Raw genomic sequence first — 26,149 nt, 5'->3', positions numbered from 1 at the left:
GGAAAGGCGAAAAGCAGCAGCGGGACAGTGTTTAGGCATTGCAACGGATCTTGTAGAAAGAACAGGCCCTACATGCAGCCTTGGACTCCCGCTCCCATCATCCCTAACAGCCTTGGACTCCCGCTCCCATCATCCCTAACAGCCTTGGACTCCAGCTCCTAGCATCCCTAACAGCCTTGGACTCCAACTCCCATCACCCTTGGATTCCCGTTCCTAACCTCTTGGGACTCCAGCTCCTATCATCTTTAACAGTGTTGGACTCCAGCTCCCATCATCCCTAACGGCCTTGGACTCTGGCTCCCATCAGCCCCATCAGCCTTGGATTCCTTTTCCTATCAGCTTGGGACTCCAGCTCCTATCATCTTAAACACTGGACTCCAGCTCCCATCAAACCCCATCAGCCTTGGACTCCAACTCCCATCATTCCCTAATGGCCTTGGACTCAGCCTTGGACTCCAGCTGCCATCAGCCTTGGACTCCAGCTCCTATCATTCTTAACAGTGTTGGACTCCAGCTCCCATCAGCCCCAGCCAGCACAACCAATGGTCAGAACTGGTGGAAGTTGAAGCCCAACAGCATATGAAGCGGCACAAGTCCCATTTCTTCACTTCAAAGAATCACAGTTTCCGTAAAACTACAATCGGCACCCTCCTCTTGAGAGCAGGCGTAGCGCAGAGCGGCTGGGTGCGAGGGCTGGGAAACCCCCCAGGTTTGAATTTCGCCTCAGCCCCGGACCCACCAAAACATGAGCAGAGCCTTCTGGATGAGACCAATGGCCTGTTTGTCTCTTGTGGGGAAGCCACAAGCAAGACCAGAGCCCCAGAGCCCTCTCCTGCTTCGTGAATTTGCCCAACCCTCTTTGAACGCCTTCGGAGTCGCTGACCCTCACTGCCTCCCGTGGGAGAGAGTCCTGGGCCTCAGTTTTCCCTTCTGAGCTATGGGAATAATAATACTGCGTTTGCCATAAGAGAAGGCACAGAGAAGTGCTTTGCAAACGTTGGAGGGGCGCTAAACATCCGCGGCGCCATCGAGCGCGTCACAGAAATTGTACGAGGGGGAAGCACTGGTGGAACCAAAGAGGGAGAAATATAAGAAAACAAGATGGCAGCCCCATTCCCTTCCAGCCCCTAATCCAGGGGTGCCCAAACTTTTTCCAAAGAGGGCCAGATTTGATGAAGTGAAAATACGGGAGGGCCAGCCAAAGTTGTTGACCTTTTTGTATAGGATTGAAGTTGCTGAGCTTTCCCCCCCAACTTTACGCCAAAGTTGTTGACCTTTTCCTAGGATTCAAGTTGTTGAGCTTTTAGGGGATTTTACCCCGGGAAATAAATTGCCACAGGGGTCGAATTAAACCAGATTAGGCCCCCAACAGGGACTTTGGACATCCCTGCTCTAACCATAGCACTACATCAGCCGCCGTGGCTATTTCCCCTTCCCAAAGGGTTTCGCGATTCCCGCCTGCCCTCCCACTTCCTCCCCGCCGCGGGACGGATCCTTACGTGGCAGCATGTGGGGGCTGATCAGCAAATCCGGGATGAACTGTTCCATGGGCGCCACCGGGCAGCCCCCCGGGCGCAGGGGCTCCAGGTCCGCCGACATGGGGACATCCCCTGGAACGAGGGGCATCGCTCCGGCCGGTTCGGCGAAGTTGGGCGCGGCGGGCTCCCCGCCTACCGCAAAAGCGCCGACGGGCGGAGGCGGAGGGGGAGCGTTCATGCGCGCCACGTGGGGGAAGGATCCGTTGGGACAAGGGCCCGGGTACAAGGCCTCCTGTTTCAGCCACGGGTAGGGGGGCAGTGGCTCCACGCCGTGGGACGGATCTGTGGAAACGAGAGCCAAGCACGTATGAAATGTCAGGAAGGGATCTCAGGGGCAGGTAATAATAATAATAATAATAATAATAATAATTTATTATTTATACCCCGCCCATCTGGCTGAGTTTCCCCAGCCACTCTGGGCGGCTCCCAATCGAGTGTTAAAAACAATACAGCAGCAAATATTAAAAACTTCCCTAAACAGGGCTGCCTTCAGATGTCTTTTAAAGAGAAGATAGCTGCTTATTTCCTTCACATCTGAAGGGAGGGCGTTTCACAGGGTGGGTGCCACCACTGAGAAGCCCCTCTGTCTGGTTCCCTGCAACCTCACTTCTCGCAATGAGGGAACCGCCAGAAGGCCCTCGGCACTGGATCTCAGTGTCCAGGCAGAACGATGGGGGTGCCCCAAGACACGGCAGACCCCCCCCCCCCGGAAGAAAGCAGAAGGTGTCTTTTGCTAGCTGCACAAGAGGGGATGGGCAAGGCTGCAGGAATATAAAGTTCTTGACTGCTCAGAATCATCAGGGGTAGGCAACCTAAGGCCCGGGGGCTGGATCCGGCCCAATCGCCTTCTCAATCTGGCCTGCAGATGGTCCGGGAATCAGCGTGTTTTTACATGAGTAGAATGTGTCCTTTTATTTCAAATGCATCTCTGGGTTATTTGTGGGGCATAGGAATTAGTTCATATTTTTTTCCAAAATATAGTCCGACCCCCCTCATGGTCTGAGGGACAGTGGACAGGCCCACGGCTAAAAAAATGTTGCTGACTCTTTGCTCAGATAGTTTGCTTCCACTCCTGGATGCTTTGCGGTGAGAACATGGGATTACATCCATGTAAGGCACTCAGCCTAGCCTACCTCACAAGGTTGTTGTGAGGGCGATAAAGGGAGGAAGAAAACTATTTACAGCCTCTTGAGTACATTTCTGAACACAATTCCAAGTGTCGGTGCTGACCTTTAAAGCCCTAAACGGCCTCATCCCAGTATACCTGAAGGAGCATCTCCACCCCCATCGTCCAGCCCGGACACTGAGGTCCAGCTCCGAGGGCCTTCTGGCGGTTCCCTCATTGCGAGAAGCCAAGTTACAGGGAACCAGGCAGAGGGCCTTCTCGGTGGTGGCACCCACCCTGTGGAACACCCTCCTATCAGATGTCTGAAGGCAGCCCTGTTTAGGGAAGTTTTTAATGTTTGATGTTTTATTGTGTTTTTAATATCCTGTGGGAAGCAGCCCAGAGTGGCTGTGGAGGCCTGGCCAGATAGGTGGGTTATAAGTAATAAATTATTATTAATAATAATAATAATAATAATAATAATACTTCTTGAAGGTGGGATGTAAATGCAATACAGTAAATAATAGGGCCCACTCACCGCTTGTAAGGTCTCCTATGCAGTGCAAGAATTTATGGACGTTTCTTGAGATGGTAATGTTGAAAATGACCATCAGGAGTGTGCAAGAGCAGAGCATCACTCCAACTGGGTTAATGATCCATCCCTGTGCCCCCCCAGCCCCCTCCCAGCACAGCCGCCTCCCCCTCCGGCACTCTGGCACCCACCTGCAATTTGTAGCGTTGGCATCATCTTCTGCAACTGCAAATCAAGCAATTGGTGTTAGTGGCGGCGGGAAAGACCTTGAGCCGAGATCCTGCTGGGGCACCCTGGGCATGTTTGAAGACACCCTGGGCATTCCCTGTAAAGCAGTACTAACCTCCCCTTGCACCCCGGTTGGACCCCCCCTCTCTAGCTGAGATTCCTGCATTGAAGGGGGTTGGACTAATGACCCTCGGGGTCCCCTTGCAAGTCTCCCATTCTACAAGCTACTGAGCTCACTTTGCTGGGCCTCTTGGGTTTATCATCATGCAAATCCAGGACTGCAGGGAGGCACTACAAATCCTCTAACACAGCGGTTCTCAACCTGTGGGTCCCCAGATGTTGTTGGACTACAACTCCCATCATCCCTTAGCTGTGGCCTTGCTAGCTAGGGGTGATGGGAGTTGTAGTTCAACAACATCCGGGGACCCACAGGTTGAGAAAGGCTGCTCTAACGGGAGCTGCGTGACGACAGCCTTGCATTTTTATTTATATAGGAAGAAACAAATCTCTCTGTGTATACCGTATTTTTCGCTCTAAAAGACGCACCAGACCATAAGGCACACCTAGTTTGGGGAGGAGGAAAACAAGAAAAAATTATTCTGAATCCCAGAAGCCAGAACAGTAAGAGGAATCTGGCTTCTGGGATACCGTGTGGCTGTTCTGGCTTCTGGGATAACCACACCAAGCCTCTTCAGGGCAGCAGGATGAAGGCTCCCCCTGCCCGAAGAGGCTGCGCACGGCTAAGGCAAAAGCCAGGACGACGCGTCGCTGAAGGGGCGCTGTGCAGTTCCCCCTCTCTGAGAGGGAGAATTGCTCAGCGCCCCTTCAGTGAAGCTGGAGAAGGAACAGAAGGAGACCCTTCTATTCCTCCTCCGGCTTCGCACGACAGCCACTGCGCAGAGAGGGAGAGTTGCGCAGCGCCACTTCAGCGAAGCAGGAGGAGGAACAGAAGGGGCTCCGTTTCTCCTCCCGCTTCACTGAAGGGGCGCTGAGCAATTCTCCCTCTCTGCACAGCGCCATTCACTCCATAAGACGCATTCACATTTCCCCTTACTTTTTAGGAGGAAAAAAGTGCATCCAATGGAGCGAAAAATACGGTATATGTAGTATCTAAGCAATGTATTCATTGCGTACAATACAAAAACAATAACACAGCCCTAAAGATAATAAAAGCACAACATGGAAAACACGCAAAGGCAAATTAAATGGAGTGTCAGGATAAACCAGTGTCCAAACCAGCCTTTGGAGCCTGGGAGTGGATGGCTATGAAACTGCTGGGAATATCTCCTCCCACATCTGCAGCTTTCAAAGTGGAGAAGGAGCCTGGACCAAAGGGCAGCGCCAAGAAAAATGGTGGTAAGCGGAGTTGCGGAAACTTCACCCAGATCTCCTGCTGGTGGGTCTCTTAGAAAGTAGGATCTTGGACCAGGAGGGACATTGAATCTGGAAACCCAACCCATCAGGGTCGGCTCATCTGTGACCTCCCCTCCCGTTGTTGTGGGACTCCAATTCCCATCACCTCCAGGGATGATAGGAGTTGTAGTCTAGCAAAAAAACCAAAACACGCCCAGAAGGGCTGTTAGTCCCCAGCCTCCCACATGCAGGGTTAATTGCTCAGAGGTGAGAAAAACCCTTATCTGCAGAATGTTGGAGTGCGGAACTGAAGGAACGGGATGACTGTCCTTTGAAAAATAAAATCCATGCAAACTTCGAGACTCTGGGCAGCTAAGCATTTCCTTCCATCTGCTAGAACACGGGCAGAGGTCCAACTACCACATGCCAATGTCTGCAGTTTCCTCAAAGGATGAAAAATGATCAGAAAGAGAAAGCGAGTAGGTCATTCTTCCTTACCTCCTCCTCTTCTTCAGGGCCGATGTTCTCATCTCCAGCGAAAGGCTCTGAGGGAGGGGGGAAAATAAATGTTGTACGTTCCCCAGAGCCTCGTTCTTGAGCTTTACATGTCCCCCCACCTGAATTATCCTCCCCCCCCCCAAAAAAATGTAAAAACAGAAATGTTTATAGCAGAGGGGTTGTGAGGAGAGGACTGACTCTCAAAACTATGGCAGTATCTGGGCGACTTTGGCAAATCATGTTGTGTGCATGTGAGAGAGAAGGAGGGGAGACTGGGAGACTTGTTACCAAACTTGTCTTCAACAAATTCATAGCGACTGCAGAAAATGAATTTTGCTGAAGGGCTGGAGAGGCGAGGAAGCAGGCGCGAGCGGCCAGCTCAAGTCATTTGGGCGCCAAGGAAGATGCGCCGTGCAAGATGCTCTCGCCCACTCGGGCAAAGGTAGGCGGGCAGCTTTCAGGGGCATGGCGGCTACCTTGAGCTGCTCGACTGGGGGGGGGAGCCTCCCGTCCCCCAGCTGAGCGAGCCCCAATGCCTCTTGCCATCATGTCCCCCAGCAGAGCAGTTTAAGGAAGCCCCCATGTTCCTCCAGAGCAATATGGGGGCTTGCTTGCCATGTAGGGTTGGGCAATGCATCCCGGCTGCTTCCTCCTTCCCTACGGTGGGAAGATGGAGGAGGCAGCCGAGATACATTCCAGACCTGTGAGCCGTATCACAGTGTTGAAAACCGGATATTCCCCGGCCCTAGAAGCAATCCCATCCATGACCCACCCCTCCAAGAATGGAAGGAAATATGTCTGTGGTTCCAGATGCAATCTATATTTGTTCCAAACTTTATATAACACACCTCTTAATATATGACTTGTAAATTCTTTATTGCCTTTTACTTTCTCATAATTAAGATACGCATGCCATCCGTACCTATTATTAAAACTTTTAAGATCCAGTATATTAGTTTTTTCCAATCAAACCAATCTCTTACCCAAATGAAACATTCTGCTTCGTAATAGAATTTTAAATTTGGCACTGCTAATCCTCCCCTTTCCTTTCTTCCTGTCAATCATTTATATTTATCCGCGGTTTTTTTCCTTGCCATACGAATCTCGTTAGATCTTTCCTCCCTTCTTCAAAGCAATTCTCTTTATTCATAATTGGTATCGTTTGGAACAAATACAGCATTTTTGGCAGGACATTCATTTTAATGATGGAGTCTTTCCCCCATATTTATTGAAAACCAATAAATAAATAAAAGAATGGAAGGAAATAAGACCACGGTGTTGTTATCTGTGGGGCACATGTTCAGGGCTGTCTTAAGCATATCTGCCCCGTGGTGCAAAGATCCGCCACAACAGCAGCAAGAATACTTATCGCAAAGTATTGGAAGACACAAGAATTACCCACCGTGGAAGAATGGCAGATGAAGGTTATAGACTATATGGGACTGGCAGAAATGACCAGCAGAATCCGTGACCAGGGAAAAGAGACGGCGGAAGAAGATTGGAAGAAATTTAAGGACTATCTTAAGAAATATTGCAAGATTATTGAATGTTAGAACGATGTTGACTTAGAAATTAAGGGGTTTCTAGCTGTAATGATTATGTAATTAAGAAAAGAAAGATTAAAAATTAAATCAGAAATTAGGGGAAGGATTTGTTGAATTGGCTTGATTAGAGATTGGAATACAGAGAGGGGAGGTATGAGGAGGTCGGGAAAGTAAGTTATACGACCATAAGGGAATGAAATTATACCTGTTTTTTGTTTTGTATGTATGTTTATCTTATTGTTATTTCTGTTTTCTTTTTGTTTCTCTTTTTTGGTTGTTTTTACGTTATATAATTTTTTGAAAACTTCAATAAATGTTCTTAAAAAAAACAAAAAAACAAAGATCCCTCCGGCGCCCCCTATTTTCCAGAGTTGCCGACCTTTCTAAGGGAGGACAGCACTGCTAGCGATGTGCCCAGCTTTAGGGGGCTGGAGGAAGCTGGAGGAAGCAGCTAGAGGGCAGCTCCTCTGACGGGGAAGAGGCGGAGGCTGGACGCGGCGGCTCCCGGCTCAGCTGGATGCTTCGTGCCACGGTGGCCAAGGCAGGTGGATGCTCCGGGTGCGGCGCTGCATCGGCGCAGCACAGCGGAGGCGGGCGAGGCCGGCGAGCTGATGCTAGGAGGCACTGCGCCTCCGCCTCTTCCCTGGAGCCCTCCAGAACTTGGCGCCCTGGAATAGCTGTCAACGTACAGATTTGAAAATAAGGGATCAGCAGCCAAAATAAGGGATTTTAGTCAACCAGCAGCCAAACAAAGCCTCAAACGGTGGTTCCCACAGCGCAGCAACCCGGCAAAGGGGACGCAGCAAGAAAAACCACCGTTACCTCTCCGCTGGGAAGCGCTGAGCAAAGGCGAGTCTCCAGGCAATGCGGCCGATTTGATCGGCACAAGGCATGCAAGCTCCACCCCCCAGTCGTTCTTAGACTCCTTATTGGGTGAGCAACGCAGCCAAGCAACCCAGTTGGAGCCTCCCTCCTCCCTGGCCGGCAAGGAGGGAGGGAGAGGAGCTGCTTCCTTTGACACCCGGGAAATTTAAGGGAAATCATCAATAAGGGACAGCAGCGGGACACGGCACTGGGATAAGGGTCTTTCCTGCCAAATAAGGGACGGTTGACAGCTATGCGCCCTGGTGCCCTGCGCCACTAGCCTCTATGGGTAAGACGTCCCCACTGCTGTGCCAGGTCAAGCAGGTTTCCACAGGGCTTCAAAAGCCAGCCGGACCTGTTTGACCAGCTATGGCAAGGGGGCAAAGCAGCCAAGCATCTCGCAGGCAACACATTCGGCTGCCAGGGGGTGGCCGGGAGGGGCATGATGGGGTGTTTGTCTGTCTTCCAGAGCCGGCAGACGGACAGCTTCCCGCTTTTCCTTCGGGGAAGGGTGGGGAGAAAGGGTGCGGGAAAGGGCTCTTTTTAGGAGGCAGCAGGAAAGTTGGGGTTTGCAAGCGCACAGGGGGCGGCTGGTACCTCCGTTGGGCTGTGGGGCATCGCAAACCTCGTAGATCTTGAAGGCCTGCATGGGGGTGTCTTTGGTGCCGTCGTAAATCAGGTTAAACTCGCGGCTCTTGTTGAGGGCACAGCGCAGGTTGGCTTTCCACTTAGCAGGATCCGGCTCGTCGACGCCTTCGTTGTATTTGCCTGTCTCTTTGGCCCAGGCCTGGGAAAAGGACCGACAGGACACAGGGCAGCGGAGATTTAAAACACCGCCACCTGAGAGCACCCGTTTTAAGAACCGATATCCAGTGCCACCCTCACACATCCCCACATACAACAGTGGTAGAATCAGTAACAATAATTTGTAATTGTTAATGGTGTTTCTGTGCCATTTGGATGATGATGATGATTTTCATCTTTTTTTATTGGTTTTCACCTATTACATTGCAATACAGATGTACCAAAACCAATACCATTTCCTCCCCATCCCCCCATATAGGCAGCCCTGTTCAGGGAAGTTTTTAATGTGTGATATTTTACTGTATTTTTGGTTTTTATGGAAGCCGCCCAGAGTGCCTGGGGAGGCCCAGCCAGATGGGCGGGGTATAAATAATAAATTATTATTATTATTAATTTACATTTATATTTCCTCAATCCATCATATTATTCTTTTCTCCCTCCTCCCACTCAATTTTCTCCACATTATACAATTTACAATAATCTTTGCATTCTACAATCTTCTCAAATCACCTATATATTCTTATTATCTTTCCTTACTAATTTTTCTTCCATCCAGTACTTCACATTTTAATCCAGGCATATTAGCATATCTCTTTCTTTGTGAGCAATATTTTGCCATATATTCATCAAAACATTTCCACTCCTTTTTTAATTTTTGATTTGACTGATTTCTTATTATAGCAGTTAATTTTGCCAAAATTAAATATTCATTTAGTTTACAAATCCATTCCTCCTTTGTGGGTGTAGTTTGTGACTTCCACCTGGCAGCAATCTCTATTCTAGCAGCTTTACTTGCATATAGAAAAATTCCCCCCCCCCATGGTATCTCATCATTTATCTATCCAAAGAGATATGTCTCTGGTTTCTTTGTTATTGATATTATCAACATCTTCTTTAGTTCTTCATGTAAATAATAATAATAATAATAATAATAATAATAATAATATAATTATTATTATTATTATTATAATACGTCTCACTTTTGTCCCAGAAAGGCCGCTTACGAATTAAAAACCACACAGATAAAATACAGAAAGCCAAAAAATAAATAGAATTAAAAAAAATGCAGAGAAGATTGTTAAAAAATAATTAAACTCTAATCAAAGTAAAACAGTAAAAAAACCCCAATCTACCACCATCATTCTGTATTTTTGTTATGGCGTTTTACACTTTTCGTACTTCTAAATCAGGTTGCTTACCACCCTGATATTTTATATGAGGAGCGAACTGTAAATATGTTTATCGGTAAACAATTTTCATTTATTTTGACACCGTCGTTATATTAATGCCCGCTAGAGGTACGCTAATGTGCTTTCTCCTTTATGTATTTATAATTGTCAACATATTTTGCTTATATGTTTTCTAAAAATGCAATTTCCCTTTTTAAAAAAATGCAGTAAGAATTTATAGAAGCGTATGAAGTGCCAAACCACATAACTCTAACCCCTGGTATTGTTTATATTCAAAAACGATATCCATGCTACCTTTCCAACCTGCCTGGGCTGCAGATAAATAAAAATATAAGTATACCTATGAATATTTTAAAGAAAGCAATAAAGAGGTAAAGAAAGATCTAAATGGCAACATCGCGGAGAGCCGTCGGAGGAAAGTTTCCCCCAGCGAACTCTAAAAACTCTGCAGAATAAAAAAACCCTTTTTTTATGCCCTGCAAGGACCTGACCAGGTGAGTCCCCTTCATGGGGAGAATTCTGCAAAATGGCGGCTGCTCCGGAGCAATCCCCCCTCCCGTTCCTCGTTACCGTGGCAACCCTTCGGCCTAACCCCAGAGCAGCCTTTCTCAACCTGGTGCCCTCCAGATGTTGTCGCCGGGCTGTATCTCCCACCAGGCACCACGGAGACCCCAGCAACATCTGGGGGGCTGCCTGCCTGCGGGACCCCTCAGCCCCACATGAAAAAAACACTTTGGAAATGCCCATGCGCTCCTCGTTGCCACATGGCGCACTGCGAGCCTATGCCCAAGCAGGGGCCATCTTGTAAGAAAAAAAATCCCTCCATTGTGAGGTGAAGAAGCATCTCTTCCAAGATGGCGCCTGGCAACTTCAGTATTTTGCATAAATACCTGAACAAATGAAGTGACAAATTAATTGGCGTTTGGTTTTCTAGTCCGAATTATCTAACCCAGTGTTTCCCTGTTCAGGGAAGTTTTTAATGTGCAACGTTTTAATGTATTATTTTTTAAGCGTTTATTAATTTTCCAATAAGAACATCTAATTAACAGATCAAATCAAATCCAATGAAAATAAGAACCCCCCCCCCAAAAGTCCAATTGTCTTCCAAATTATAATCTTAATTTTTTTGGCTTCCCACGGTCTTCGCACCTTTTAATGTATTTTTAATCTTTGTTGGAAGCCGCCCAGAGTGGCTGGGGAAACCCAGCCAGATTGGTGGGGTACAAATAAATTATTATTATTATTATTATTATTATTATTATTATTATTACCCAAACTTCAGTCTCCAGCTGTTTTTGGACTACAACTCTCATCATCCAGTGGTCAGGAATGATGGGAGTTGTAGTCCAAAAATAGCCAGGGCCCCAAGTTTGGGAAACACAGATCTAGCCATGTTTTGTTGCATTTATACCCCAACTTTTTCTCCCCCTCCTTGTTTAATCGCCGCAACAACCCTGCGAGGTGACGACAGCCAGTGTCAGGCTCCTGAAGGCAAGTGGGAATTCTAACCCTGGTCTCCCAGGTCCTGATCTGACACTTAGGGCCCTCGTATCTACGGGATGCCTCTCCTGGTCATAGCTGTCAACTTTCCCCTTTTTAAAAGGGAAATTCCCTTATTCCGAATAGGATTCCTTGCAAGAATAGGGAAAAGTTGACAGCTGTTCTCCTGGTCTGCCCCGCAGAGGACCTTAAGGTCAATGAATAACCATAGTTGAGAGGTCCCTGAGGAAGTCAGACTATCTTCTACCAGGGCCAGGGCCTTCTCAGTGGTGGCCCCGACTTGGTGGACTGCTCTGTCCCATGAGACTGTTGGAATTCTGGCCCGGTCAGAGGTATGTGCCTATCTGCAGGCACCGGCTGAATTCCTTTGACCTCCCTCCGGCGACTCCCGGCAGGGAAAACACACGAGGTCCGTTCCGGCGATTTTCCTCAGGCTGTGAGAAAAACACACCAACTGCTTCTCCTCCTCCCTGCTCCCTGCATTTCCCCAGGGAGGGGAATCAGACACAGACAGAAATGTAACTACATGCTTTTATTCCTGTCTTTAGCAGTCATACAGTAAAAGATGTCTGCTCTCTTCAACAAACAGAGAGAAACTCCAAACTCCACCCATGTACATCCTGTACAGATCATATGACACACACTGAGCTCACATCCTGTGCTCAATAAGGAGAATGGACTGCCCCTTTGTTTCCATGGCAACAGTCACAAACATCCTGTTTGGCTTTGCAGTCACAAGCAGCTGACTGAGCTGCTAGAGCCTTTGCTTGCTGCAGCATTGCTGCTTTAGAATAACATACTCCCCCTGAAGTATCAATGTGTGCTGCGAGCAAAGCGTCATCCAGAGAAGAAAACAAACAGTTGTTTTACTTATAACATTCCCCTGTTGTTTCAGTTCCACCCTTGGAACTACCCGCCACTGGTTTTACCAATGTACCTCTCTGGTTGTGTGACTTCCAAGGAATGAGTGCTTCTGCATTACCTTGGTTAACAACTCTCTGTTGTGCCTTTGTCTCTGACTCAGACACAGCTTCAATTTGACCTTGGTCGTTTACAACAGCAACACATGCAATAGCTAGGTTGGCAAACTCTTTTGAATACCTCTTGGGTGGTACACCCTTCGTTGCTCTCTCAGACCTACGTAAGAGGTGCTGCTCTTTTCTGCTTTCTGGTTCAGCCTCTGAACTCTCTGGAGAACCAGTACCAATTGTAAACAGTGGTTCATCCTCCTCTTCTGAGGGTCTAGTCATCGTGTGAGATTTCCTCTCAATGACTGTGACAACTGAGCTGTCTGAGCTATCGCTGTCATCATCAGTACTACTGAACTCAATAAAATCAACATCATCATCATCATCATCATCATCATCATCATCATCTCCTGTGGGAAATGTGTGAACAATCACTCTCTCCTGTTCAGGAGCACTCTCTAGAAATTTTGTGAGAATCACCTTACCAGATTCAGACAAAATTACTCTGTAGAGACCCTTTTCATAACCCACAAAAATGCCTCTGGCATTCTTTACTCCACCCGGAGCTTCTGTCCTCACATGAGACCCAAAAACCTTGAAATGGGCAACTGAAGGTTTTCTATGGAACAGTTTCTCAAAAGGAGAACTTCCCAACTCTTTTGAAAACTTTCTCAACCACGTATAGCAAAATGACATTAGCGACTCAGCCCAGTACTCATGTGGCAGATGTGAACTAAGCAATTGCGCATGCATTCCCTTTTGCAATTCTTTGTTCACCCTAACACAGACACATCTTTTCCATGCTTCTTCGGAACTAGCAATTCTGTGTCTTATCCCTTTCTTCTTCAGGAACCTCTGGAAATCCTGTAAAAGAAAAATTGGCTTCTCATCTGTGCAAAGACAATCTATGTCAGCATCATGCATATTTTTAACTTTGTCACAAAACTCTTTAAACCTTTCTAAGGCTTCTTTCGGTTTCTCCAAAAGATAAATCCAGACAAAACCTGTGAAAGAATCAACACATATTAGGTAATACTTTGCATTGCCTCTAGATGGTGCTAAAGGACCAATCACATCAGCATACACCCGCTGAAATGCCTTGTCGACTCTGGAGGTGACCTGCTTGGTGTTCTTCTTGGCTACACCTGCAAAAGAGATCATGTTAGAATTACAATTCATGTAATCACTTTGATCAAAAGTCAACAAATACAGTCCATCTTTCTCTTTGGCAGAAAGATACAACTCTCCATCTTTGTAGATCTCGCAGTTCTGATCATCATAGGACAGTTTTAGTCCCTTCTTGGCAATCTGCGAAACGCTGAGCAGATTGTACTTCAACTCTGGAACCAAATAAACATTGTTTATAGTCAAGTTCAGACTTTTAAGATACACAGTCCCAATTCCGGTCGCTTCCAGCTCTTGACCGTTGGCTTGTTGTACAACGAAGCTTTGCTTCTTAAACGACGAAAATAGATCCCTGCGATGGGTCATGTGAACCGTCGCTCCCGTGTCCAAAACGAAAGAATTCCCCACTTCTGGTGTGGCTTTTAGGGACATCAAAGCCTTTGCAGTCTTTGCCTTTGGGATGGTATGACTTTTGCCTGACGCCTCAGACTTTGTGGAGCTTCCCTTGGCTCCTTTGTTCTGACGTGGCTTCCTACAGCTCCGCTGAAGATGCCCAGTCTGTCCACAATTGAAGCATCGGACAACGTTCAAAGCTACGGCATCTTCTCCAGTAGCTACAGCAGTGGGGGTGTCAGAACTCCGTTCTCGTCTCCCCCTGTCCTTGACTTCCAGGGCAGCAAGTCTGTCCTGTTCGTTCAGAACTACAGCAAAGACCCTTTCCAACGTTAAATTTTGTGCTGGGAGGGACCCCAGCTGACTGGCAACCGTTTTGTAAGTCCGATTCAGACTGTTTATTACTATGAAGCAAAACACTTCCTCCTGCAGACGGAAATTGCGTTCCACCATCTGTTGACGCAGAAATTTCATTTCCGTCAGGTGCGCTTGAACATCTCCATCAGGCGCAAGCCTCAGGTTGGTCAGCTTCTCAAAATACAGCAACGCTGAAGATCCTGCATCTCTCTGATGTGTCCTTCTCAGCGTGTCCCAAACATCTTTCGCGTGCTGTAAATCCTGTATATGAATAAGCTGCGAGTCTGACACACACAGAATTATAGCAGTTCTGGCCTTCACATCCTGTGACTCCCAAGCACGCGTTGGTGCTGCAGAGATGGGGTTCTCAATCACCCCAAACAGTCTCTGATTCTGCAGCAAGGCCTTCATCTTAATAGACCAAGATGCATAATTGTCACTGGTCAGAAAGGGTGGAGAAGGCAGGCCTCCCCCCTTCTTGGCATCCATTTTGAGTCCTTGCATTGACTCTCAAACACAAGCCTCTAAAATCCAATAGCTGGCTTGTTTACACTCTTGTGCACCTGGCAGCTATAACACTGAAGGGGAGTGAAAGGCGGGATATCAAATCCAAACACTGGCCGCTTGGAAAGTCCCTTTCAAGTGTTCGTTAAGGGCCTAAGTCTAAACATAGGCTGTTTTTGCCTCTCTGAGGCAAAGCCTGACTTCCAGCCCTCTCGTGAAACTGGCCTGCGTTGCTAAGCAACAGCATTCCTTTCCTTGGACAGGAAAAACCACAAGAATGTTTGGAATGCAGAGCTCTTCTCTCTCGGAGCTGTTTTTCCCAAACGTTGCTCCCTCGAAGCAGAGAATGAATCAATCTGCATGCACACTTCTAAGCCCAAAAATCTCATACCTGGGCTCCGTAGCTTGGCTTTCAGCTTCCTCTGGTCAGCTTCTGGCTGCAGAGAATCAGCTTTCTCACCTCAGGCTTCCATGGAGAGGGATGAAAACAGCAGCTCTGCCACTATTTCTGCAGATTTCCATGGATCGTAGTAACCATCCTCTGCTACCACTGTTGGAATTCTAGCCCGGTCAGAGGTATGTGCCTATCTGCAGGCACCAGCTGAATTCCTTTGACCTCCCTCCGGCGACTCCCGGCAGGAAAAACACACGAGGTCCGTTCCGGCGATTTTCCTCAGACTGTGAGAAAAACACACCAACTGCTTCTCCTCCTCCCTGCTCCCTGCATTTCCCCAGGGAGGGGAATCAGACACAGACAGAAATGTAACTACATGCTTTTATTCCTGTCTTTAGCAGTCATACAGTAAAAGATGTCTGCTCTCTTCAACAAACAGAGAGAAACTCCAAACTCCACCCATGTACCTCCTGTACAGATCATATGACACACACTGAGCTCACATCCTGTGCTCAATAAGGAGAATGGACTGCCCCTTTGTTTCCATGGCAACAGTCACAAACATCCTGTTTGGCTTTGCAGTCACAAGCAGCTGACTGAGCTGCTAGAGCCTTTGCTTGCTGCAGCATTGCTGCTTTAGAATAACAGAGACTAGGGCCCTGCAGGATTTAACCTCCTTCTGTAGGGCCTGTAAGGCAGAGCTATACCACCTGGCTTTCAATTTGAATTCAGCCTGATCTTTTATTTCCCTTCTCTTCCCTCCCTCTTCCCTTTTATGAAGATCACCCGCTCTGAGACCCTGCACCTGTCTCCCCTGGCCTCCTCGCTGGCCCACGTGGGACCAATTCAGCCAGCTAGCCCTGGGGATTATCTAATTGATTTTTGATTTTTATTGTTATTCATGTTTTTACACTGTATTTTATGCTGCTTTTATAATTAAGTGTTTAAAATTTGTTGTTAGCCGCTCTGAGCCCGGTTTTTGAACCGGGAAAGGCGGGGTATAAATAAAAAATTATTATTATTATTATTATTATTATAAGCCAGCGTTTCCCAAACTTCGGTCTTCAGCTGTTTTTGGACTACAACTCCCATCGCCCAGTGGTCAGGAATGATGGGAGTTGTAGTCCAACAGCAGCTAGAGACCCAGGTTTGGGAAGCACTCTAAGCCAAGCTGGTTTAACGGCTGCAGCCCTAATTCCTACTTTTTAAAAAAGGCACTGTTATGTGGGATATAGCAGGGAATTTTAGCCGGCAAGCTAGATCTCTCCCTCCTCACGCACCTTGAATATGGTGTTTTCGTCGTCCTGGCTGGGGATGTGGCGGGTGGCATGGCGCCAGGGAATGAAGAAGCGCTTTCTCTCGGCGTCCACCCAGCGGAGTCCCGGGTACTGACCGCTGTTGACTTGGGTCACCAGCCAGGGCTTCAGGCGGACGCGGCGGGGATGAGAGCTCATGGCGGCGTCACCGGAGGGACGACTGACCGACCGCCTGACCTGCAAGGAGAAAGCAGAATCGGTCAGGAAGCGCATGGCCTCCGAGAGGAAACACACTCGCGACATTATGGTTTGATCGCTGCATTGCGCTCTTTGTGGGGCTTCCCTTGCATTCGATCCGAAAGCTGCAGGGAATGCAGAATAATAATAATAATAATAATAATAATAATAATAATAATAATAATAATAATAATAATAATTGTTATGTAGTGAAGTTTCACCCTGGGCCAGCAGGGGGATACTGTATATAGTTTTCACTCAGGTCTGTAGATAGTTTTCACTCAGGTCCACGTCAGTTATTTTAGGCGGGAACTCTGGGCTGTTGTTGCTACAATGTTGACAGCCGGCTGCCTATAAAAGCAGGCCGGCTGAGCTGTTTGCAGTCAGTTCTATTCCAGCTTACAAAATAAAGAGCTACTTGGAGAAGTCGCTGTGTCGTCTACTATGTCAACCCACAACTTAACAACAACAACAACAACAACAACAATAATAATAATAATAATAATTTTTATTTATATCCCGCCCTCCCCAGCCGAAGCCGGGCTCAGAGCAGCTAACAAAAGTAAAAATAACACAATTTACATAAAATCACAATCAATTAATTGAAATACATTCTAAAATCAATTCATTCCCCCCCCATTTTTTTAATTGATTTTCACATTTATCACATACAAAGGAAACAAGAAAGAAAGAAAAAAGAAAGACTTGGTGATTTTCTTGAGTCAAAATGAGAGTACCCCTAAACATTTTTTAAGGGGGAAAAAAATCACTGGGTATACAGAAGCCAATTTTACCTCCCCAAACCACCCACAACACCATCAAAAGTGAGTTGAGAAATCAAGAAGTGTTAGAGGCAATCAAGTGGACAAAAAATGGCAAGTCTCCTGTTCCAGATGGATTAACGGCAAAGTATTATAAAAAATAGTAAACCCATTGAAAGATGTTATGAATGAGATTTTAAATACAGGTGAAAATCCAGAAACATGGGAAAAGGCTCATATTACAGTAATTCCAAAACAGGTTTCAGATTTGCTGCAAATCAAAAATTATAGGCCTATCTCATTGTTAAATAATTATTATAAATTATTTGCAAACATTTTAGCTAATAGAATGAAAAAAATATCAAATGAGTATACAGTGGTACCTCAGGTTAAGTACTTAATTCGTTCCAGAGGTCCGTACTTAACCTGAAACTGTTCTTAACCTGAAGCACCACTTTAGCTAATGGGGCCTCCTGCTGCTGCCGTGCCGTCGGAGCACGATTTCTGTTCTCATCCTGAAGCAAAGTTCTTAACCTGAAGCACTACTTCTGGGTTAGCGGAGTCTGTAACCTGAAGTGTATGTAACCTGAGGTACCACTGTATACATCAAGATCAGGCAGGATTCCTTCTAGGTAGACTGCTTCTTTGGCAGTTGCCATTGGCTGTGGACCGTGATGTCAGTGGGTTTATGCAGTGTTTTTTCTGGGGGGACGCAGGAGCATGTTGTTGTTGTTTAGTTGTTTAGTCGTTTAGTCGTGTCCGACGCTTCGTGACCCCCTGGACCAGAGCACACCAGGCACTCCTGTCTTCCACTGCCTGGTCAAACTCATGTTGGTCTCTTCGAGAACACTGTCCAACCATCTCGTCCTCTGTCGTCCCCTTCTCCTTGTGCCCTCCATCTTTCCCAACATCAGGGTCTTTTCCAGGGAGTCTTCTCTTCTCACGAGGAGGCCAAAGTCTTGGAGCCTCAGCTTCAGGATCTGTCCTTCCAGTGAGCACTCAAGGCTGATGTCCTTCAGAATGGAGAGGTTTGATCTTCTTGCAGTCCATGGGACTCTCCAGAGTCTCCTCCAGCACCATAATCCAAAAGCATCCATTCTTTGGCGATCAGCCTTCTTGATGGTCCAGCTCTCACTTCCATGCATCACTACTGGGAAAACCATAGCTTGAACTATACAGTGGTACCTCAGGTTAAGTACTTAATTCGTTCCGGAGGTCCGTTCTTAACCTGAAACTGTTCTTAACCTGAAGCACCAATTTCGCTAATGGGGCCTCCTGCTGCTGCCACGCCGCCGGAGCCCGATTTCTGTTCTCATCCTGAAGCAAAGTTCTTAACCTGAAGCACTATTTCTGGGTTAGCGGAGTCTGTAACCTGAAGTGTATGTAACCTGAGGTACCAGTGTACGGACCTCTGTCGGCAAGGTGGTGTCTCTGCTTTTTAAGATGCTGTCTAGGTTTGCCATTGCTTTTCTCCCAAGAAGCAGGCATCTTTTAATTTCCTGGCTGCTGTCACGAAAGGAGCGTGCATACCCCTAAATATTTTGAGGCCTGCCCTAAAACCCTTTCAAAACCTCCAGCCGGGAAGCACAAAAATTCCATCCTGAAACAGCTTCTCTCGATCTCTTCCAGCCTGTTCTTTGCAGCCAGTCCGTTAAGTGTTGGTTCCTGTGTCCTTCTCAGGAGGAAGCCCAGAAAAAACAACCTTACCCAGGCAGACAGTGATGGTGACAGTCCTTCTTCTCTTAATAGCCGCACCGCAAACGGCTCCTTTCCTCTCCGCCAGGGGCCTCGCAAGCTTCTAAGGCATGCCACACATTTTAAGCCGAGGGATGACTCTAATCTCCGCAGATGACTCAGAACCTCCCAGTTCTGGTTCCACAGGTGTGACAGCTACAATGCAGAAAACAGGGAAATCCCCGACAGTCACCAGCTGCAACGCAGACACAAACTCTCTGCTGAGTATTACGCTTGGGTCAGGAATAAGAGAAGCCACCACTCTCCCTTCACCTCCATCACAACACTGTTATAGGAATTCTAAGGTCTCATATATATAAATCATATGTTCATCAATGTGCAAGGCAAACACATACATAAGTATATGAACCATGTGTCTGAAACAGTACAGGAGAGCAATCCCGAAGCCATTTTGACTCTCCCAGTGACCTCAGATATTCCTCTGCAGGAAGGGAGGCAAACGGGGAAAGCCTCCCCATTGTCTTTTTGCTTGCAAATCCTGTCTTAAGGGCGTATTTGCGTATGAATAGGCTGAGCCTGTGACCTGGAGTCAGGAACTAAAGTATTTACCATCACAAGAGAATGCCCGGGCTGCCCAGGTAATGCAATCAGTGACCATTATCAGGTATCCCGGAAGGCAGGATTTCTGCTGTAGACCGCCTCCTTCTGTGATGTATGTATGATGTTTTGGGGGGTGGTCTTGGGCTACAGGGTGGGCAATTTCAAAAGTACATATAAGGGCTTGCACACCATTGTTCTGGGTTCTCCTCCCTCCTGCGTGGAGTGATTTGCAACAGTTTAATAAAGATCCGGCTTACTGGCTGCTTTGCTTCTCAATATTCTCTGGTTGGCCTCTGTTATTTTCTCCTACCAATAGGGAACCCACGTAAGGACTCTATATGGGCTTTTGGGTACCCCATAAGGGAAAAGGAGCAGTTTTTTCTTATAATAACACTTTCCGGCATTGGTAACTGGATTTCCTTTTCCACCTCAGAAAATATTCAGGCAACCAGACTTTTAGAAGATATCTGAAGGCAGCCCTGTTTAGGGAAGCTTTTAATGTTTGATGTATTACGGTATTTTAATATTTTGTGGCTGGGGAAGCCCAGCCAAATGGGTGGGGGGTAATAATAATAATAATAATAATAATAATAATAATAATAATATCATAAGAGGAAGCAGTGACACAGCCTCAGAAACCCACAGAGCTCCTGAGCCGAACCCTGAAAAGACCATCATGGCGTGTGAACGAGAAAGAGGCCGCAATCTTGTTGCACGGTTGGAAATCAATCATGCTTTTTTAAAAAGTGAAAGAGGCTGTGTGTGTAATGCACATTTAGAGCACACCCAACCCAACAAGCATCCTGGGATCTGTAGTTCGCCCTGGATAAGGCTGCAATTCCCAGCACCCTTAAACAAACCGCTGAGTCTCCTTGCCTTGATTTCAGGGCGCAGCCGCGGTTTCTTCCGATGATTTTTTGCAGCTGTCAACTTTCAAACAGCTTTAAGCCGCAGGGATCAGACAGATCCACAAAGGTGTCCGAGGGGGTGGGTTGGGGGGGGGGAGAAGTTGCTCTCCATGGAAAAATCCCAGCTCCCTGCGATTAGCAGCAGTATCTGGAGCTGAGGAGACTTACATGCCAAGGCTACGCATTCTTCTCTGTAGATTCCCTGGGGCATTCCTGCGCCTCAGGACGACTCCCAAACACCTAGACTGCGGTTGCCAAACCAGTCTTTTCGCTCCAGCAAAACTTTGCTTTCTCCTTGCGGTGTTTCATGGTTCCTTTGCAGCCCGATCAGAAGAGCGGGCTTGAATCGTGCTGGTTTTACTCCAAAAGGACGGTCACATTTATTTAGGTGCTCATTACTTTCCAGCCCTTGTATCTTGTCCTATCTATCTATCTATCTATCTATCTATCTATCTATCTATCTATCTCTATCATATAGTTACCAGATTTTTTTCAATGAATCCGGGGACACTTTTTTTTTTTTTTTAAAGCTGAGTAGAATTCATGAGAAGAGAAGACTCCCTGGAAAAGACCCTGATGTTGGGAAAGATGGAGGGCACAAGGAGAAGGGGACGACAGAGGACGAGATGGTTGGACAGTGTTCTCGAAGGTACGAACATGAGTTTGACCAAACTGCGGGAGGCAGTGGAAGACAGGAGGACCTGGCGTGCTCTGGTCCAGGGCGTCAAGAAGAGTCGGACATGACTAAATGACTAAACAACAACAACAACAGAATTGATGCTTTTGAATTCTGGTGCTGGAGGAGACGCTTGAGAGTCCCACGGACTGCAAGAAGACCAAACCTCTCCATTCTTAAGGAAATCAGCCCTGAGTGCTCACTGGAAGGACAGATCGTGAAGCTGAGGCTCCAAGACTTTGGCTACCTCATGAGGAGAGAAGACTCCCTGGAAAAGACCCTGATGTTGGGAAAGATCTAAACGACTAAACAAACAAAACAAGGAAATGCAAGACATTCCAGGATCAAATCAGAAAACGGGACAGCTTCTGCAAATCCCTGGAAAATAGGGGCACGTGTTTGTGTGTGCCCATTCTATACTGGCACCTTAGTTTTGTTTTATACCAGAAAACATTGGCCGTTGCTGAAACCAGAAATGAACCAGAAATGAACCTTCCCCTTTTCAGTTCTCTGAGCTCCCTAGGAAGAACGAATTATTTTGAAACCGCGTTGGTGGTTTTGTGTTTCCCCTGTACGGCAACTGCTGGCTAAAAGCCACGTGGCTCTGATCTTGAGTAGCTTCATTTAACATAGGGCCTGGCTGCCGGATCCGACCAAAGGCAGCCCAGGTAGACCAGCGCCCTGTTTGCAGAGGGACTGACTGACTAAATGCCCATGATGGGAAGCTCAACAGCGGAAACTGAGCACAAGAGCAGATCTCCGCAGATTCCCAGCTACTGTGACAGAGGAAGACGAGATCTACCTACTGGATCAGACCAACCAGATCTGTCTGGAAGCTGCAAGCAGGATTTCTGCAAAAGACCCCTCCCCTAGCAACTGGGATTTTGATGTCTTTGTGGACTTTGCATACCTTCCAACACATTGAAGCCAAAAGCTGGGACACCATCTTCTAGTTTTTTTTTATTGCAACACAATTTCCCCTCCAAAAAACACCACGCGCTTTGGGGCGCCATGCGAAATCGCATGCAAAATCATGGCAAACAAAAAGGCCTCTGTCCTCTCCTGATAAAAACCGGGGTGTCCCGTTTTTTTTGGGACACTTGCCGGGTATGTCTTCAACCATCCGCAGAGCATAACCGCCGAGAATAGTGGCCATCGACTGCCCTCTCCTCTCCGAACCTGCCAAATCCTATTTGAAAGACATCTAGGTTGGTCCCGTCACTGCTTCTAGTCATAGCTGTCAACTTACAGATTTGAAAATAAGGGACCAGCAGCCTCGAAAATAAGGGCTCAGCAGGCAAAATAAGGGATTTTCAGAGCACAGGTATGTTCAACTTCTGAGCCCCTTCGAGCCAAAGGCAGAAAGCCCAGCCAGCAGCCAAACAAAGCCTCAAGCGGTGGTTCCCACAGCGCAGCAACCCGGCAAAGGGGATGCAGCAAGGAAAACCACCGTCACCTCTCCGCTGGGAAGCACTGAGCAAAGGCGAGTCCCTAGGCAACGCGGCCGATTTGATCGGCACAAGGCATGCAAGCTCCACCCCCAGTCGTCCTTAGACTCCTTATTGGGTAGCAACGCAGTTGGAGCCTCCCTCCTCCCTGGCCGGCAGGGAGGGAGGGAGAGGAGCTGCTTCCTTTGAAACCCGGGAAATTTAAGGGACATCATCAATAAGGGACAGCAGCGGGACACGGCGCTGGGATAAGGGAGTTTCCCGCCAAATAAGGGACGGTTGACAGCTATGCTTCCAGTGGGAGTTCGTTCCATAGTTCAACTATGCGCCGTGTGAATAAGGACTTTTCTTTTGCCTGCCTTGAATCTTAAGAAAAAGCTTAAAGGCTTACTGCTTCCAGCAATGCAGGCAGAGAGTCACCATCATGCCTAGTACCTCTTGACAGCTGTATCTCCTCCGTAAATTTGTCTAATCTTCTTTTGAAGCCATCCCAATTGGCAGCCATCTTGTCGATAGCTCAGCTAGTAGAGCACAAGACTCGAGCTCAGGGTTGTGAGTTCGAGTTCCACACCGGGCAAAAGACTCCTGCATTGAAAGGGGTTGGACTAGATCAGGGGTCGGGCAAGGTTTACCTCACCTGGGCCGGTTTACTCCCGCGGAGATCGCTCCATGGACCGGATTACATCTGCGCAGATGCGATTTCCAGTGTCGGCGTCTGCGCATGCATGATTTCCGGCGCTGCAGAAGCAAATCCCTGATCCACGCTGGGCCGCTTTAGTGCAGCATGTGGGGACTCCCTGCAGGTTGCCAACCCCTGGACTAGATGATTCTCAAGGTCCGACGGCAGCCCCACATGAAACACAGTACAGTGGTGCCCCGCAAGACGAACGCCTCGCAAGACGAAAAACCCGCTAGACGAAAGGGTTCTCCGTTTTGGAGGCGCTTCGCAAAACGAATTTCCCTATGGGGTTGCTTCGCAAGACGAAAAAATCTTGCGTCCCCCGGCATATTTTTTTTTGCTTTTTTTGCCCTTTTCCTAAGCCGCTAAGCCGCTTATCAGCTGTTCCGCTGATAAGCCGCTTAACAGCTGATCACTGGAAGCCGCTTGACAGCTCTAGCACTAATCCGCTAAGCTGTCAATGGGCTTGCTTTGCAAGACGAAAAAACCGCTAGACGAAGAGAATCGCGGAACGAATTCTTTTCGTCTAGCGAGGCACCACTGTATGTGTGTGGAAGCGGCTGTTGCTTTGTGTGTCAGTCAGTGCTGGATTTACATATAAGCTAAAGAAGCTCTAGCTTAGGGCCCCACTCTCGGGTGGGGGGAAATGTAAAGGGAAAAAAACACTGGATGTACCGTCTTTTTTGCTCTATAGGATGCACCCGACCATAGGACGCACCTTGTTTTAGAGGGGGAGAACAAGAAAAAAAAATCTCCCCCTCTCTGCTCAGTGCCCCTTCAGCGAAGCAGCAGGAGAAACGGAGCCCCTTCCATTTCTCCCCCCGCTTGGCTGAAGGGGCGCTGCGCAGCTCTCCCTCTCTGCTGAAGCCAGGAGAGTCTTTCTCTCCCGGCTTCAGCAAAAGGAACCCGAAGCCTCCGGAGCGCAGCGGGAGCTATCCCTGAAGCCTGGAGAGCGAGAGGGGTCGGTGTTTTGTGTTTTGTGCTGTGTAGGCTCCTATTTGTTATGTGCAAATGGCGTGAGATACCTATGAGGTCCATCAATTACCATATAGCATGTATTCAACACAAAAAACAGCAACCATTTTTTTGTTGACAAACGACATCTGGACATATCAAGGGCCCCATTACCTTCAGTAGCTGAGGGCCTTATCAAACCAAAATCTGGCCCTGGCGTGCCTGTCCATCTGTCCCCTTTTTTCAGGTGAATTGGTTTCATTTCTTTACAAGTTTCCCTCTTTCCGCATTTCAAGCGCTAGACCTCATGAAATGAGTCATGTCTCCAGGGAGAAGAATAAGCAAAAAGACAACACAAAACACCAAAAAAGAAAACCTTATAGATAGAAGAGACTGTGCTTTCAGTTCCTTCTGCCTCCTGGGTAGGAAATCACACGGGTCACACTCGGACCCCTTTTTGGTGGTTTCTTTCAGTGGCTCTCCTTACTCCACACCCCCAAGTTTGGAAAGGCAAAGGAATGGATGGGGTAGTGTCTATAGTTATTTATATCCCGCCTTTCCCCCGAACCAAGATTCAGGGTGGCTTATGAAATTTAAAACAGAGATAAAAGACAAAAGGCTAATATTCAAATAAGTATTGCAGTTGTACCTTGGAACCCAAATGCCTTGCGAGTCAAACGTTTTGGCTCCCGGATGCCGCAAACCTGGAAGTGAATGTTCCGGTTTGTGGACGTGCTTTGGAACCCGAATGTCCGACGAGGCTTCCGATTGGCTGCAGGAGCTTCCTGCAGCCAGTCGGAAGCCATGCCTTGGTTTCTGAACATTTTGGAGGTCGGGTGGACATCTGGAATGGATTCTGTTTGACTTCCGAGGTACCACTGTATAGTCAAATGATTCGGGATGGGAGCAGTGGCAAACAATTGATAAAATGATTGTACTAAAGGTTAAAAGGTAAAGGACGGTTAAGTCCAGATGAATTTGACTATGGGGTGTGGTACTCCTCTCGCTTTCAGGACGAGGGAGCCAGCGTTTGTCACAGACAGCTTTCCGGGTCATGCGTCTAGCATGACTAAACCGCTTCTGGCGCAACGGAACACCGTGATGGAAGCCAGAGCGCACGGAAATGCCGTTTACCTTCCCACCATAGTGGTACCTATTTATCTACTTGCGCTGGTGTGCTTTCGAACTGCTAGGTTGGCAGGAGCAGGGACAGAGCAACAGGAACTCACTCCATTGCAGGGACTCGAACCGCCAACCTTCTGATCAGCAAGCCCAAGAGGCTTTAGAGAACAGCACCACCTGCACCCCTGATTGTACAAGGTTTCTTTTGTAACTGATGTCTGGTGCATAATGTAGCAGAAAAGGGTTTGATAATTAACACTTTGGATGTGAAGGTGGGAGTCAACATAGGAAGCTGTGTGCTTGTTTGATGTGAAACCAATTTGCGAAACTTTGGGAAAAAAGCATAGGAGATAATTGTTTGGAAGAGCGTTGTGGGTTAAAGCCTCAGCGCCTAGGACTTGCCGATCGAAAGGTCGGTGGTTTGAATCCCTGCGGCGGGGTGCGCTCCCGCTGCTCGGTCCCAGCGCCTGCCAACCTAGCAGTTCGAAAGCACCTCCGGGTGCAAGTAGATAAATAGGGACCGCTTACCAGCGGGAAGGTAAACGGCATTTCCGTGTGCGGCTCTGGCTCGCCAGAGCAGCAATGTCACGCTGGCCACGTGACCCGGAAGTGTCTCCGGACAGCGCTGGCCCCTGGCCTCTTGAGTGAGATGGGCGCACAACCCCAGAGTCTGTCAAGACTGGCCCGTACGGGCAGGGGTACCTTTACCTTTACCTTTTAACTCGATAATAGGGACGCGGGTAGCACTGTGGGTTAAACCACAGAGCCTAGGGCTTGCTGATCAGAAGGTTGGTGGTTCGAATCCCTGCGACGGGGTGAGCTCCCCTTGCTCGGTCCCAGCTCCTGCCAACCTAGCAGTTCGAAAGCACCCTTAAGTGCAAGTAGATAAATAGGTACCACTCCGGCAGGAAGGTAA

General features: G+C 47.7%; 1 protein-coding gene across 4 annotated transcripts in view; it reads right to left on the bottom strand.

Moving 5' to 3' along the window:
• Window positions 1-26,149, bottom strand: part of IRF5 (interferon regulatory factor 5) — a 50,528-nt gene that overhangs the window by 6,342 nt on the left and 18,037 nt on the right. Inside the window, exons 2-7 of one of the 4 annotated variants that reach the window (XM_083700512.1) lie at window positions 18,859-19,081; window positions 16,178-16,390; window positions 8,260-8,449; window positions 5,255-5,301; window positions 3,367-3,400; window positions 1,500-1,820 (exon numbers count right to left, since the gene is read on the bottom strand). In XM_083700512.1, coding sequence (XP_083556638.1) covers window positions 1,500-1,820; window positions 3,367-3,400; window positions 5,255-5,301; window positions 8,260-8,449; window positions 16,178-16,351 — 766 coding nt within the window. In that variant the 5' untranslated portion in view covers window positions 16,352-16,390; window positions 18,859-19,081. Of the gene's footprint in view, window positions 1-1,499; window positions 1,821-3,366; window positions 3,401-5,254; window positions 5,302-8,259; window positions 8,450-16,177; window positions 16,391-18,858; window positions 19,170-19,241; window positions 19,680-26,149 lie in introns of those variants that run through there. The other 3 variants (XM_083700510.1, XM_083700513.1, XM_083700511.1) reach the window with 3 other exon arrangements.

The sequence above is a fragment of the Podarcis gaigeae genome, assembly GCF_964106915.1.
Source record: "Podarcis gaigeae genome assembly, chromosome: 10".
NCBI lineage: Eukaryota > Metazoa > Chordata > Lepidosauria > Squamata > Lacertidae > Podarcis > Podarcis gaigeae.
Note: the sequence above shows the minus strand (reverse complement) of the source record. Positions and strands in the feature narration are given on the sequence as shown.